The 13486-nt window shown below is 37.7% G+C and overlaps 1 protein-coding gene across 1 annotated transcript in view; it reads right to left on the reverse strand.

Moving 5' to 3' along the window:
* Positions 1-2375: 2375 nt before the first annotated feature.
* Positions 2376-13486, reverse strand: part of LOC111222808 (sodium- and chloride-dependent GABA transporter 2-like) — a 23915-nt gene continuing 12804 nt past the window's right edge. Inside the window, exons 11-17 of the mRNA XM_022746662.1 lie at positions 11679-11791; positions 11375-11512; positions 11057-11159; positions 7071-7171; positions 6079-6249; positions 3026-3146; positions 2376-2940 (exon numbers count right to left, since the gene is read on the reverse strand). Of these exons, the coding sequence (XP_022602383.1) occupies positions 2927-2940; positions 3026-3146; positions 6079-6249; positions 7071-7171; positions 11057-11159; positions 11375-11512; positions 11679-11791 (761 nt within the window). The 3' untranslated portion in view covers positions 2376-2926. The remainder of the gene's footprint in view (positions 2941-3025; positions 3147-6078; positions 6250-7070; positions 7172-11056; positions 11160-11374; positions 11513-11678; positions 11792-13486) is intronic.

Genomic DNA, 13486 nt, shown 5'->3' on the forward strand with positions numbered 1-13486 from the left:
TCAGCAAATTTAGTGAATCAATTTCACTCTCCTGTCAAATGCCCTTGACATTGCCCCCAATTTGGAATACATTTTCCTGTTTGGTTACCTGTCAAGGATATTTACAACATCAGTAAAAGAGCCACAGTGGTGTCTAAAAGTCTGGCTCCACTACCAAAAAACTGCCTGTCAAACGATAAGATATATATGAATATATGATTGCGCAACTGACTTTTCAAACACTGTCAAATGATACATTTCCTGGCTTCACATATTTTCTTTTTTTCTTGCTGACAACTGTTACACCCTACCTTTAAGTGGCCTTAAGGGATGCACAAAACTCCACCAGTGACCCAACAAACTCATAAGACTCCTCTAAAATGAGCTAAATTTATCTAAATTTAAAGCCTTCCTTCCTAGGCCAGGTGCATCTCATGAAGGAATCAGGGTGGGCCTGGGCAGAGCTATAGGGGAGACAGGACAGGGAAAGAACGGAAAACACTGGAATGGCATGCTGCCATAACACTATGCTCCTCAACATAAAAACACTGCGGTGTAGGAATTGAATGACATTGGAGACTTAAGGCTATTGGTAAATAAACATTTCGGCTTAATTAATGGGATTTTTATTTCACTTTGATATTGCCAATAGTTTTAAGTACTACTGTACCCATGAACCTCGATACATCCAGAATCCCTAAGTGAAGTGATTTCAGGGTTTGAGGGGTAAGGCTGGACCCAAATGCAGCCAACACAAGGGAGAAGGTGCAGACAGGTTTATTAAACTAACAAAAGAACTTATACACAAGCACAGGGAACCACAGGGGATGACAACAGGAGAACATGAAGAGGTAACATGAACAGACCAAAAACAAACCAGATATGAACAGACTAAGGACAAACCAGACATGGACAGCTCAGGGACATACCAGACATGAACAGGCCACGTGAACAGATTGATGATTAAAAAGACATGAACAGAGCGAGGAAAACCCAGAGAACAACAGACGAACCGACACAGACAAAGGGGAGCACAAAGACTATATAGACAAGGGAGGCAAGGGTGATTGAACACAGGTGAAACACATTAGGGCGGGGCAGACAATCACCACACAGAAACAGGACCAAGACAGGAAGCAAAGACAGAGACACACAAGGAAACCAATACAAAATAAAACAGGAAGTGAGAAAAGTCCAAACAAAACTAACAAAAAGTGTCTGCCATGGCAAACCATGACAACATTGCAGGTTCCTACAAGGCATAATCTGTAGCTTCAGAGATTTTTTCTGCTCAGTGTTTGGATATTTCTTCCTGCTATGTTCCCCCACCCATTGTAGTCGACTTCTCTTTGGTTTAAATAACACACTCTTTTACCTTTGAATGCTCACTCTTAATTTTTAACCAGATTTTGTGGTGATTCAAAAGGGACGATTTCATTCCCATTCTAAACCTTGGAATTGCTTCAGATGGAGGCCCCCTAAGATTTTCTGTTCATATGAATAGCACTTATACTTCTTGAACCCGGGACTTAAAAATAGTCTCACTTCAATACTCTATACATTTTGACTTGGTAGTAACCACCTAAGCAGAGAAATCATTTAGCAAGGGACGACAACCTCTGTGACACATCAGAACTTAGGTAGGAAAAAACTGTTCACCGAAACATTCCTCCATATGATAAACTGTGACGACCCATAAATAAACTACATCGTTTGGTGAGATGTGATGAGTGTGGTGAGCTGGTACCCACCTGACACAGCAAAGCAAACTGTAGACTGTGCTGACACAAATAATTTGCTTTTTCACAGTGGAAGACTTAATGCTTATGGTCCCCACTGTACTATAACAAGAGATAAGTGCAAAACTATACTGTAGATAAATATAACAACATAATATATATCATAGATAGCTAATAGAACCAATTAATAAAGGCAATATTTATACTTACATTTCAATCCGTCCTTCACCTGGATCTACGGATATAACGTGTATAGCAGACCCTATCAAACATATATATTCATCACAGAATAAAAGGGAAAGATTTAACACATCAATTCCTTTCTAAGTCATTCTGCATTGAATGAATACATCAGCTGCCACAGTCATTGGAGCTGGGGATTTTTAAAATCTCAGGTTTAGGAGGACTCAGTAGCATGACTCAGAGACACTGGTTAAAGTTCAAAACAACTTTATTAAGGCTTGGCAGGCAGAAGGGCAAACAATAGGTGAGGTCAGCATGTGGGCTGAGCCAGGCAAACGGAGCAGGCAAAAACTTAAAATCCAAAAAAAAAAAAAAAGCAGGGAAAAAAAGCTGGCAAGCTATGGCATAGAAAGCACAGTAGACAATCNTGGTTAAAGTTCAAAACAACTTTATTAAGGCTTGGCAGGCAGAAGGGCAAACAATAGGTGAGGTCAGCATGTGGGCTGAGCCAGGCAAACGGAGTAGGCAAAAACTTAAAATCCAAAAAAAAAAAAAAAGGCAGGAAAGAAAGGCTGGCAAGCTATGGCATAGAAAGCACAGTAGACAATCCGACAGGGAATAAGTGGCAATGGGCCGGTATAAATACTAAGAGCTAATTAGGGAATTGGGAACAGGTGAGTGGATCAAAGTGACGAGGGTGGGGAAGAATCAGGTGGCTGAAAGGCAGGAAATAATGAATGAATGAACTGTGACACCGTGGACAGTGACAATATTAGGACTGCCGTCCTATTCCTCTATGGAGGTAGGATACTTAAACATGAAGATGGTGATTTAACTTAATCATACTCATTAAAGGATTGCTTTAATTGAAAATAGATTTTAAAAACTTTATAAACTTTGTCTTCTCTATTCTGTGTTTGCTGGTTTAGCATAGGGATACAAAGCTCCCTGCTTACCGTGCACGTTGCAGACCTGACATGGTAACCCAGCAGAGTTTATTGCTCATCATAATTTCTTAAAAATGCTCATCTTGTAAAACCTAGAGTTAAAAATAAAAATATCATATTTAAAACATTATCAAAAATGTTCAGTGCCTCACACTTGCATCTCCATCTCAGACCCACCACTTCCCTTGTAATCATTGGCAGCAGGTGTAAGAGTGTCGTCTGGGTTCAGAGGGCACTGCTCTGGCTGCTTCACCGTGTTGTGTGTCTTGTTTTCAGGGCGGCAAAGCTGCTTGACGTTCTGTGGAAAAAGGTTGGTCATACAACTATCAGTGAGTTCACAATAGCTAAAAATTTTTACTAAAAGTGCAGTGCAGTGGGTATCCCAAACCAGTCAACATATACAATCATATAATAAACAACGCAAACAGTATACAGGCTCTCACGGTGTTCCTCCCTGTCTGTTATTGTCACATTATATATGTGTTATATAGATCTTACAACTTAATGTGGCAATAGTTTAACAAACAGGGAGGAGCACTGAGGGAGGAATATTGCAATCTTGTGCAACTAATGGATGGATTGTCATGAGATTTGGTACAGATATTCATACCACCCTCAGGATGAATTGTAATAACTTTGGTGATCCCCTGCCTTTTCATTATTATTAAATGTTTACAGAGAAATGCTTTTGTGATGTTTTCAGTCCTGTCCCCTGACAAGTCAAATCCAACGGTAAGGTTTTATGGCTGTCCTGGCCTGTTTGGGTAAGTTTAGAGAAATCGACCAGGAATTTATACTTGCACATACAGCAGTGGACTGACCAGCGTGCTGTGTTGCTGGATGATGTTGCTTTGAGCTTTTGCCAAAAGATGAGTCAAGTTCAAATTTTTTTCTGGTTCCTCTGCACCGAGACCTGCTGTTCCAAAGCAGTGGTCACCGTGAAATAAAAGAGGATGCTGAGGTTTTTGATGCTATGTGTTGTTAGTTTTCTTGTTAATTATTTTTGTGTGTATACTACTATCTCGACATAACTGAAAACGAGGGCATGGCCTCAATAATTCTTCAAAATTTAAATAACAGTTGAATTAATTGAATGAATGAACTAGTCGATTCATTGATTAGTTGAACAAAAGAAAAATAAAAAGCAACTATTTCGACAATTGATTCATTGTTAACGTTCATTCTCGCATTGTGAGAATTTGCCACTTTTTCCAGTCATATGTTGTAGTAAATTAAATATCCTTGAGCTTTGGACTATTGGTCTAATACAGAAAGCTATTTCGAGACATCACCTTGGCTTCTAGAAAATTATGTACATTTTTCACTATTTACTGATGTTTTTGCAACCAATCTAATTGAAAAAAAAATAATCATCAGATTAATTGATAATGAAAATAATCATTAGTTGCAGCCTTATTTAAAACTATGGCATTTTCTGAATTTATGCTTTCAAAGTGTATATTCTGTGACTAGAATTACTTTAAAAAGATTAGTGGACTAATTGATTAGTCCAACAATAAGATTTAATTGCCAAGTATCATAACAGCTGATTAATTGTTTGAATAATTTTTCAGTTAAAAAATGGCAAGAACTTGAAATGTGGCAATTTACTGTTTTTCTTTGTCTTGTGTAATCCTAAACTAAATGTCTGAACAGTTTTGGACTGTTAGTTGTACAAAACAAGCAACAGAGGCATTTTTCCACCAATAACTAATGCTCAAACTTCTGACTGAGAAGATTATTTGCAGTTTAAACAGTAATGAAAATAATTGTTAGTTGCAACTCTAGCTTTTTAATGATGTTGGTATTTAGCGTGCCAACAGATTTACCTGTCAAAATGGTGGGAAAATATGAAAAATCAGACGCTTGCAGACACTTATAGGCACAAGCGAATAGATGACCTTAAGTTTCTCACATTTTTAAGCATCATTAGTGTCAAGTTGAGTTATTTTGCCAAGCACAGAGGCATGTGCAGCTGTATCTACTTAATCAGCTTGTCTGTCTTGAGGGCCTCATTGATTCACTGCTGTTTTTTTTTTTTAAGCTTTAAAACTTAAAGTCTGTCTTTAGACTCTGATGCTTGTTTGACAACAGTGGCTTATACTTGTAAGTGTTGCTGGATTTAAATTGGTCTCACTGTTGAATTGCACTTCAGTGACAGTTTTCATTTTCTGCAAAGTAGGAGTGACCTGTTAGCTCACCATGATCCTGATCCTGACAAAGCTGATAGTTCTTAATTTGTGTACTATGTTGTTCTCTTCACTACCTTATATTACAGGGTATCGGCACGTCATGAAAAATCTTAGAAAGCACTGAGTTCAGTTTCTTCAAAATACTTTTTATTGGCAGTCACTTTTTTTGCATGTGGTTGCAGATGTTCAGGAGATGTCACACATCTGTAAATTATAAATGTGACAGTTGTTTGCACACGAGGGAAGGTTTTTTTTTTATTGTTTATTATGGAGTTGTAATGTGTTATTATTATCATTATTATTATTATTATTTATTATTACTACTAGCCAAAGTAGCTATGGAGCTTAATTGATTGATTGATTAATTGATTTTTTAAAATTTAATTTAAGATTACATTTTTGACACTTACCTGGATACAGGCCACATTAATTGATTAACTACATTACTAAAAAAAATGTTTGGAGGTAGTGACAAAAATGGGAAAATGGGATATAAATATCAACAGAAACAAGTTGGGCTCAAACAGACGTTTCAGATCAGCTGAGTAGATGACTTCTGGGATGTTTATCAAACAATTGACTGGTATTTCTGTCAAAGTCCTGCCAACAGACTGTTCTCACACTACATAATCTGTGTCCTTCAGACAGCTAATTAGATCAGAAAGCAGAGTCTACCACATGGGGTTATCCCTAGACTGTGTGTTCCCTTTTCAGTCCCTTTTAAGTCTAAATAGTCACGATAATAACTAAGGTTATGAAACTGAAACTACACTTGTATGCCATTGCTTAAATGAGAACAAAATTAAACGCATTACAAAAGACACACAAAAATAAAACCATAAAAAAAATGTTCCTAGTACCCCAGCCTGGGTTTGATTAAAACCAAATTAAAGGAACAAATGTACTTTCTCTTATCGAGGCAAAAAATTCAACTGAAACCCAGACAGATCAACATATAAAAAACTTTCATATTAATCTCAACGGATCTAATATTGTAATGATCACATAAGTAGGTCTTTTTCTTTACTTAGTACATACCTGCCATATCGTCCCTTTCATCTGAGTAACTTTAAAGATGATCCACAGTGGGACTAGGAGAACACAGAACAGCCCAAGAGACCAGCCCAAAGCGTAGGCCCAGGTCGGGTAGACGTAGGTTTTGTTGAACTTGAGAGGCTTGTATCTCACCAATGAAAAGATGAAGGTACCCTGACCGCAACAACATCAACAACAACAACAAAAAATGGTTATTTTCATATAGTTTCACTGAAATCTGTTCATGGACAACACTTCAATGTGCTTTAGAAATGCTGAACCTGGTTTCATTGTTCAGACTGGGACTAAACCCCCTGTGGTCTGGTGGCTGATTGCGAACACTGGTTGTATAACTTTTCATTTCCTAATCCATGTGTTCGGTGGTTTAATTTTTTTTCTTTACTCTCTTGTCTTTCTCCTCCATCTCGTGTATTATTGTAAGGACAATATTTGTCCTGCTGAATGTCAACATAAACCATGTCTTATGTTTCCAGGAGATATATTCCATGAAGACATAGGAGATATATGACATTCTCTCTCTTCCTTACTCTCTGCATCACCTCGCAGCAGGGAATATTTTTTCTGTAAAAATACACCTGTGTTTTCACCCCAAATAACAAAGAAAAGAGTGTTTCCATCCCTCCAAACTGACACCTCACAGATGTAGTCTGTTTGTCCAAATTAAGTTCTCAGGAAACTCTTTAGAATTCACATTTTTAAAATCCTCACTTCATTTACATCTCTTCCTCATTCCTCAACTCCCACTATCTACAGGGCGAATAGGAGTCAGTGATGAAATCTGAGGACAGAAGGAGAATGGCAGTAAACTCCAAACATCAATGAATGTGATGTTATAATGACCAAAAGGAAGTGAAACAAAGCCACTTCAGTTAGCATTTGTTCATTGCCTTAACTCACGGAAAGGAATCACTTTTCTGTTTTATGGACAAATTAATCAAACTACTACTTCTTTTCAGAAACCTTATTTCACTCACCAGACAAACAGCAGGGGTAATGTAAAGCCAGCAAAACTTCATTATTGGCCATGGACGATAACCAATCATATCTTCAATGTTGTCAAAGAGACGGTCTGCACCTGGTAATAAGAAGGAAAGTTAGTGGCCTGTTTAACGTAAAATCTGTAGAAATCAAAAGGTATTCTACACAGTCACCCAGAACTTTAGCTCGGTGCCTTAAACACACATTTCAAAACATAAATCTCAACCAGTTTTCACTATTTTCATATTAGACAAAATTAGGAATACTGATTAAAAAAAGTTACAAATGAAATGTCGTCAAATATGAAATGTCGAGCAGGCCTACAGAGTGGAGTGTTTAGGTTTGTACAGTTATAAAAATGTACTGCTTAGCTGTAAAGGCCCATAGATAAGGTTAATGCACTTGTTTGCAATTATGCAAACAAGTGTGATGTGTAAATCTATTTCACAAATGATGATGTTTATTGACACTGCTCTGTACTGAGTGTCTCACACCTGACTGAATGAATATTTTTTAATGCCCACAGCACTGGCAACTGGTAGATTATAGTTGTTTCACTTACATACGCCTCATATCATTCACCAGTGTTAACATCTATTATTAATATATTACTGCTATATAATCAAGCTTATGCAATGTGAAACATTTAACACATTAATATAATGTGTTGTAATGTGTGGGTGCTTGACACAGTTACAATAGTTAACCTACTCTAAGTTTCCTTAAGTTAATAATACCTCAGTCACATATTTTCTCACCCTAACCTCAACCCCCTGTGAAGCAGTATTTAAATCCCCTTTGACAATTGGTAGGGGGATGGAGAGGTGGGGGCAGGGTGAATGATGTGTTTTTATAAAGTGAATGTATAGAGCTCTCTTAGATCTTTTGTATTCATTCACATTCAAACAAAGAGTGCCAAAGAAACCAAACACCCCTCCTCAAGAGGATTCGATGTCCATCAAGCTTAAATGAGCTTAAACGGGAGTGATGGAGGGAACAAAGCTCAATGTAAAAGAGAACATAGGAATTAATGTGAGGACAAAATATCTACTCAAAATCAACTGACAAAGTACCCCAGGAGTGAGGTATTGGGCAGAAGTGCATGCCCTGTTGTAAAAAGCAAACAGAGTAAGGGATAACATTCACATTCACCTCATTTAACAGTGAATAAACCAGTTACAGGTTTTAAACCCAGTGAGCATCAATAATAACACTTGCTAATAGTGTAATTGAGGGAGTAATTTCACAGTTTTAGAATAAGAATAAGAAGGTGTTTTGTTTATCCTCATATAGAGTAACTATGCACAGCAGTCCCACTTTGAGGATAAATTATAAGATGACCAGTACTGGATTTTTGAGGCTGAAACTGATCAAAAATTTACAATTATGTATTGGTGGTATAATCCCTTAAATTTAGGTATTAAAGAATTATGACTTAAAAAGCGTGGCTTTTGAAAAGTTGAAAAGTAAATGTGCCAGTGCTCTCTGGTGGACAAACCATGTAATGGTGTCACTACATCTAAATGACCTCAGATATCTTTGATATTTCTTTTCTGGAAATTCTTGGTATTCATCGGTTAATATCAGTGCCACTTCCCATAGTCTGTATATGTGCTAAGATAAAACTAACAAACAAATAATAACTCAGATTCTCTTCTTGAGTTAGTCCTTCTATTAAGAGACATATCAATAACATTGGACATCATAACTTAAATTTGAATATTCAACAAAAAATTGTCTCATAGCATCCTTTTTCTCAGGTCTTATTGACTTCATTTTTCACAGCTTTATGTTTCTGGGGCAGAAACAGTCAATAAAAGTTTTATTGAAAGCATGGTTTGAGACCTACTTTTTGACCAATTAAATCAATGGACATGCTGTGAGTTAGCTCCTGTTATTTAAGGGGATTGATCATAGTTTTTGAAGGCCTACAAGATACTCCACTGGACAAATATAAGATTTGTGAATCAGTATTTTAATAAGGTTTGGGTTGAAAAACAGTGACTGAATGATTTTTTTAAATTTATTTTCTAATCAATTTGATGTATTTTGTGGTATAGATAGCAGGTGTCCTAAAATTTGGGATATTATATATGTGAGCATGGATGGATAATTGAATAGGCATTCTGGGCAGATGCCCAGGAGGCATTAAGGCAAACCAAAACTCAAGAAACATCACCAAAACCGTTGCTAGACCGGAAGAAACATTGCTAACTCCACTCCAGACACTATTCTTATTGGGAACTCTAAGCAAGCAGGTAAGAGTGAAAAAGCCATTAGCTCTCATCTCAGCCCCAATTCCAACGTTAGGGAAAGGAATTGCATGGCTGAAATCCGTGTGCCTCAAAGTTTATTGACAATTTCGATATCTTTTGGAACTGTAAAGACTGCTTTAAATCTGATGGGGTTCCTCCACACATCACTGGATCCAGAGTCAGTCATGCTCTTGGGATGCCATACCCAAACAAGAATGTGTGGATAAGGACAGCCTGTATCTCTCTCCTCAAACCTGACCCTCTGCTCCACATCACCCAAGGCATTCAGACGATGTCTCAGTCCCAATCAGATTACTCAGTGATGTTAAATATGTCACTGTTAAGCCACAGTCAGTCTCCTGTCCTGTCACAAAATCCCTACATCTGAAATTAGCTCTTTATAATGTCAGATCGTTGGCTAACAAATCCGTTTTGACCTGTTAATTGAAAACAATTTGCATAGTATGTTTGTATTAATTTTTTTTAAGACCTCCCGTGTTGCTGGTGTAGCAACACTGATAGAGGCTTGTCCTCCAGACTATAATTTTTTATCAGTCAGTTAGACAAAATAGTTAAGGAGGAGGGATTGCAGACATTTTCTACACAGTGTGTGTGTGTATTGACATTACATGGGTGAATTTACATGATTCTGATATTTTTTAATATCTCTTGAGCCAAAAGCTTGCGATATAAACCTGTTGGGGTGCATTCTCCGGTTACCTTATGAGGTAACTGTAGCCTTTGGCTAGGAATAGATGTCATCAGGTCGTACCCAACCCTTAATCACAACACTCTGCAGTTTGTGGGCCAGCAGTGGTGGGTAAATCACTGTCCATCTACTCTTGGCTTCCAGCTTCCCTCCTACTCCATATCCAGTGAGAGGGGCTCGTTGTGCCTCCTCCCCCATTAGGCAAGCTGCTTGTTTCTTGCTTCTTTCATCCAGGCACAGAGTTGACAACAACCGCCATGTTGATTTGGCTGGGAAACCTCTGCAACTGATCTCCACGGGGATCAAACCATGACTGCCATCCCTTGTCTTTGTATTCCTGCCCTAAGGGTGGGTACTTTGTGACCTTTCTATTGTGGGCCTGTTTGCATCCCTCATCCCAACTCAACCAAACTTATTTCCCAGTCTTTGGTTGACCACAACTCAATGTCTGGGTGCGGGGTTGTGTGCACAACCTTTTCTGTTTCAATCCATTTTAATCTGGTGTGACAGTCATGCATTTTGTACTCCCACCATCCACCAACCACCACTCTGGTGGACTCTCAGGTTAGACAGGAATGTTATCCACCCTCAACCTAGTACGATCTGGACAACGATCCACTACACTGCACAACAGGTGCTTAGCCGAAGATGCTGGCCTGAAAAGGGTGATGTCTGGCTCCAATTGAGAATTTATTCAGATGTTTCAGATTTGCTGGAACAAACAGATACAAATCAGAGCTGAACCAACCAACAGTTCATATTGTGGTCTCACTCAGTGGCTTCAGTCTGCTTCAGTCCAAAAACACGACAAACCAGGGGAAAAAAGGCTTTTAATAATTTGTCACAAAGAATGAGTCATTGTGACTGTTAAGAGAACTTTTTTCCAGTGAACACTTATTTAACCATGATTCAACCATCTAAAACCGTATGATTTGTTAGAATTAAGACAATTCCAACATGCACAAAATAAACATAAAAGTATACTGTTGATTAAGGCAGGATAACCATAATGACTCACCATATATCCATCCAATTGCTATCGTCTGACACACTGAAAGAAGAAGAAGATTGTTGCCACTACAAACATAATGGTCAAAGAGTTGAAGGAAATACAAGCCACCCTGCAGGAAGATAGAGGTTCAAGTGTTAGTGCACATCAACACAAAAACAACACACTTCATTTCAGTTAGATTAGCAGCTCATCGTGCTGTATGACACATTGACCATAATCAGTATCGGCCTGTTTCTGGACAGTCCACAGGCTAACTTTTATTCACTGTGAACTGATCACAAACATGAACATTTCTGGGAGACCACCACCAATTTGAGTTCTCACCTCTGTGACGAGAAGGAGGCCGAGAAAGAAGCAAACAGAGCAGAGACAAAGCAGCAGCAGCTCTCGGCGATAAGCTCTTCGAAACACAGTGGGAAACATGTCCGTCACTGAGGTCATCAGGCACTCAAGACTCACAAACTGCCAGAGACACAGACCAATGAGCTAATTGAAACACTTCATTGAAAACCAAAATAACTAAGATTAACTGGAATTCACAATTTTAAAGTTTAAAGTATGAAGGTAATTTAATGATTAATAGTTGCTAAATGCAAATATGTTGTTTGTTTGTTTGTTTTTATCTCACCTGTGTATCTGCACCCAACAAGATGACCATGACGAAGAAGCATATAGCCCATAGCTGAGGTAAAGGCATCATGGCTACTGCACGTGGATAGGCAATAAATGCCAAACCAGGTCCTGTAACACATGTTCGTCCATTGAATGCCACTTTCCACAATTCATTTCAGATGGAAAGCTTTTTTTTTTTTTTTTTTTTTTTTTTTCTTCTTTTTTTGTTAATGTTTTAGGGTTATTATTATTATCTTACTATATTGATAATTTGTTTTAGGGTTAAGGTTAAAGTAGCTATAATCAATATTTTAATTATAACAATGTATCAAAACAATGTGACAGTGTGAAAGACGTCATAGTGATGAATCATTTGAATCTGCAGCTCATACTTAGCTCATTGTTTAGCTTCAACTTTACTGTTTTGGGTTCACTCATTGCTCTAATAGCAGTGTCTTCAACAACAAAAAAACTACTGTACACTATCAGCTCAGCCCCAAACAGCAGACAGAACACAGTTAGAGACTGGCTGGGACTGTGGACCATCTTGACTTGAATGGCATTATTTTTGTTTCTTGCAATCAAGAAGTTGCAGTGATAAGTTGAACATCTTAGATTAGATCATGTTTCTGAAACCAAGTGGAGACACTGGCAAGACAGTCGAGCTACTGTGAAACCTGCGCAACACTTTATTTTGCAGATCCTAGTATTCAGATAATTTCCTGGAAACTTTAATCACAATTTCCTAAAAATTAGCTGGTACTTAGCTGTAAATCACACATTTCCAAGAAAGGCAAACACAGTTTGGTTCTAATTGTAAGGGGAATAGAGAAAGTGCTATCTGAAAAGTGAAGTTTGTTGATCATGGTAACAGTTTTGAAAAAAAAAAACCCTACTCTTTCAAATGCAGCTGAAAACCAAAAATTTGTGGAAATTCACGTTTTTAATCGTAGCCTGACAAATAATATTTCTGAGGTTGGTATAATTACTGGCATGAATTTTGAAAAAGAAACTATGTATATATATAAAAATTTCAGATAATGTAATTAACACATTTTTGATAAGTATCCTTAAATTCTTTACTGGTTATGAAAGAATTTTGATCAAGATCAGCTCTATAATTATCTGCGGGGGCAGCTCTTCAGGTAAACAGAGAGGATTTAATAAAGTGAACACTGAGTGTAAATATTACAACACAAATTATGTAGTGGTGTTTTTAACCAGAGGCAGCCACTTCAGATATTGGCAGTCCTTGTTCGTAGGACAAGAAGAAACAGAAAAGATTGCACACGCACATCGCGGACCCGCCATTCACCGTGTGTATCTGAGGAAACCCACACCACAGTTTGCAAACCGTGAGTTGTGTTAAAAAGTTACCACACTGAGAAGAAAACTGTAGAACATGACGGAGATAATGGTAAAAGTGAATACTCAGAACACTCTGGCTTCTGAATACAGGGTGAAAAACGTGATTGTCACGTGTTATTTTTCAGTTAATAAAACATTGATGACTGATGATGGGTGATGTAAATGTTAACGTGTGGGTGGATTGTGTTTAAAACCAGGTGTTATTATCTTGTCTTAAATAACGCCTGAATTAGCATGCAGGTTGAAACAGGTCTGCATTTTTTTTAAATCATGCCTGACTAAACAAAGGCTTTTAATGCACTGCACCTTCCCCCTCATTTAATTTCTCTCTCATTTCTCTACACCAGTTTGCTCCATTATTACTTTATATTTTCTACAAACAAAAATGTATGCCATCAGAAAACTTGAAAGACGCTATAACCACTTAAAATTTAAAGAAGTGGAGACTCTTTATAA

This window comes from Seriola dumerili, unplaced genomic scaffold, assembly GCF_002260705.1.
Source record: "Seriola dumerili isolate Sdu_G_001 unplaced genomic scaffold, Sdu_1.0 BDQW01000109.1, whole genome shotgun sequence".
In the NCBI taxonomy this organism is placed as follows: Eukaryota; Metazoa; Chordata; class Actinopteri; order Carangiformes; family Carangidae; genus Seriola; species Seriola dumerili.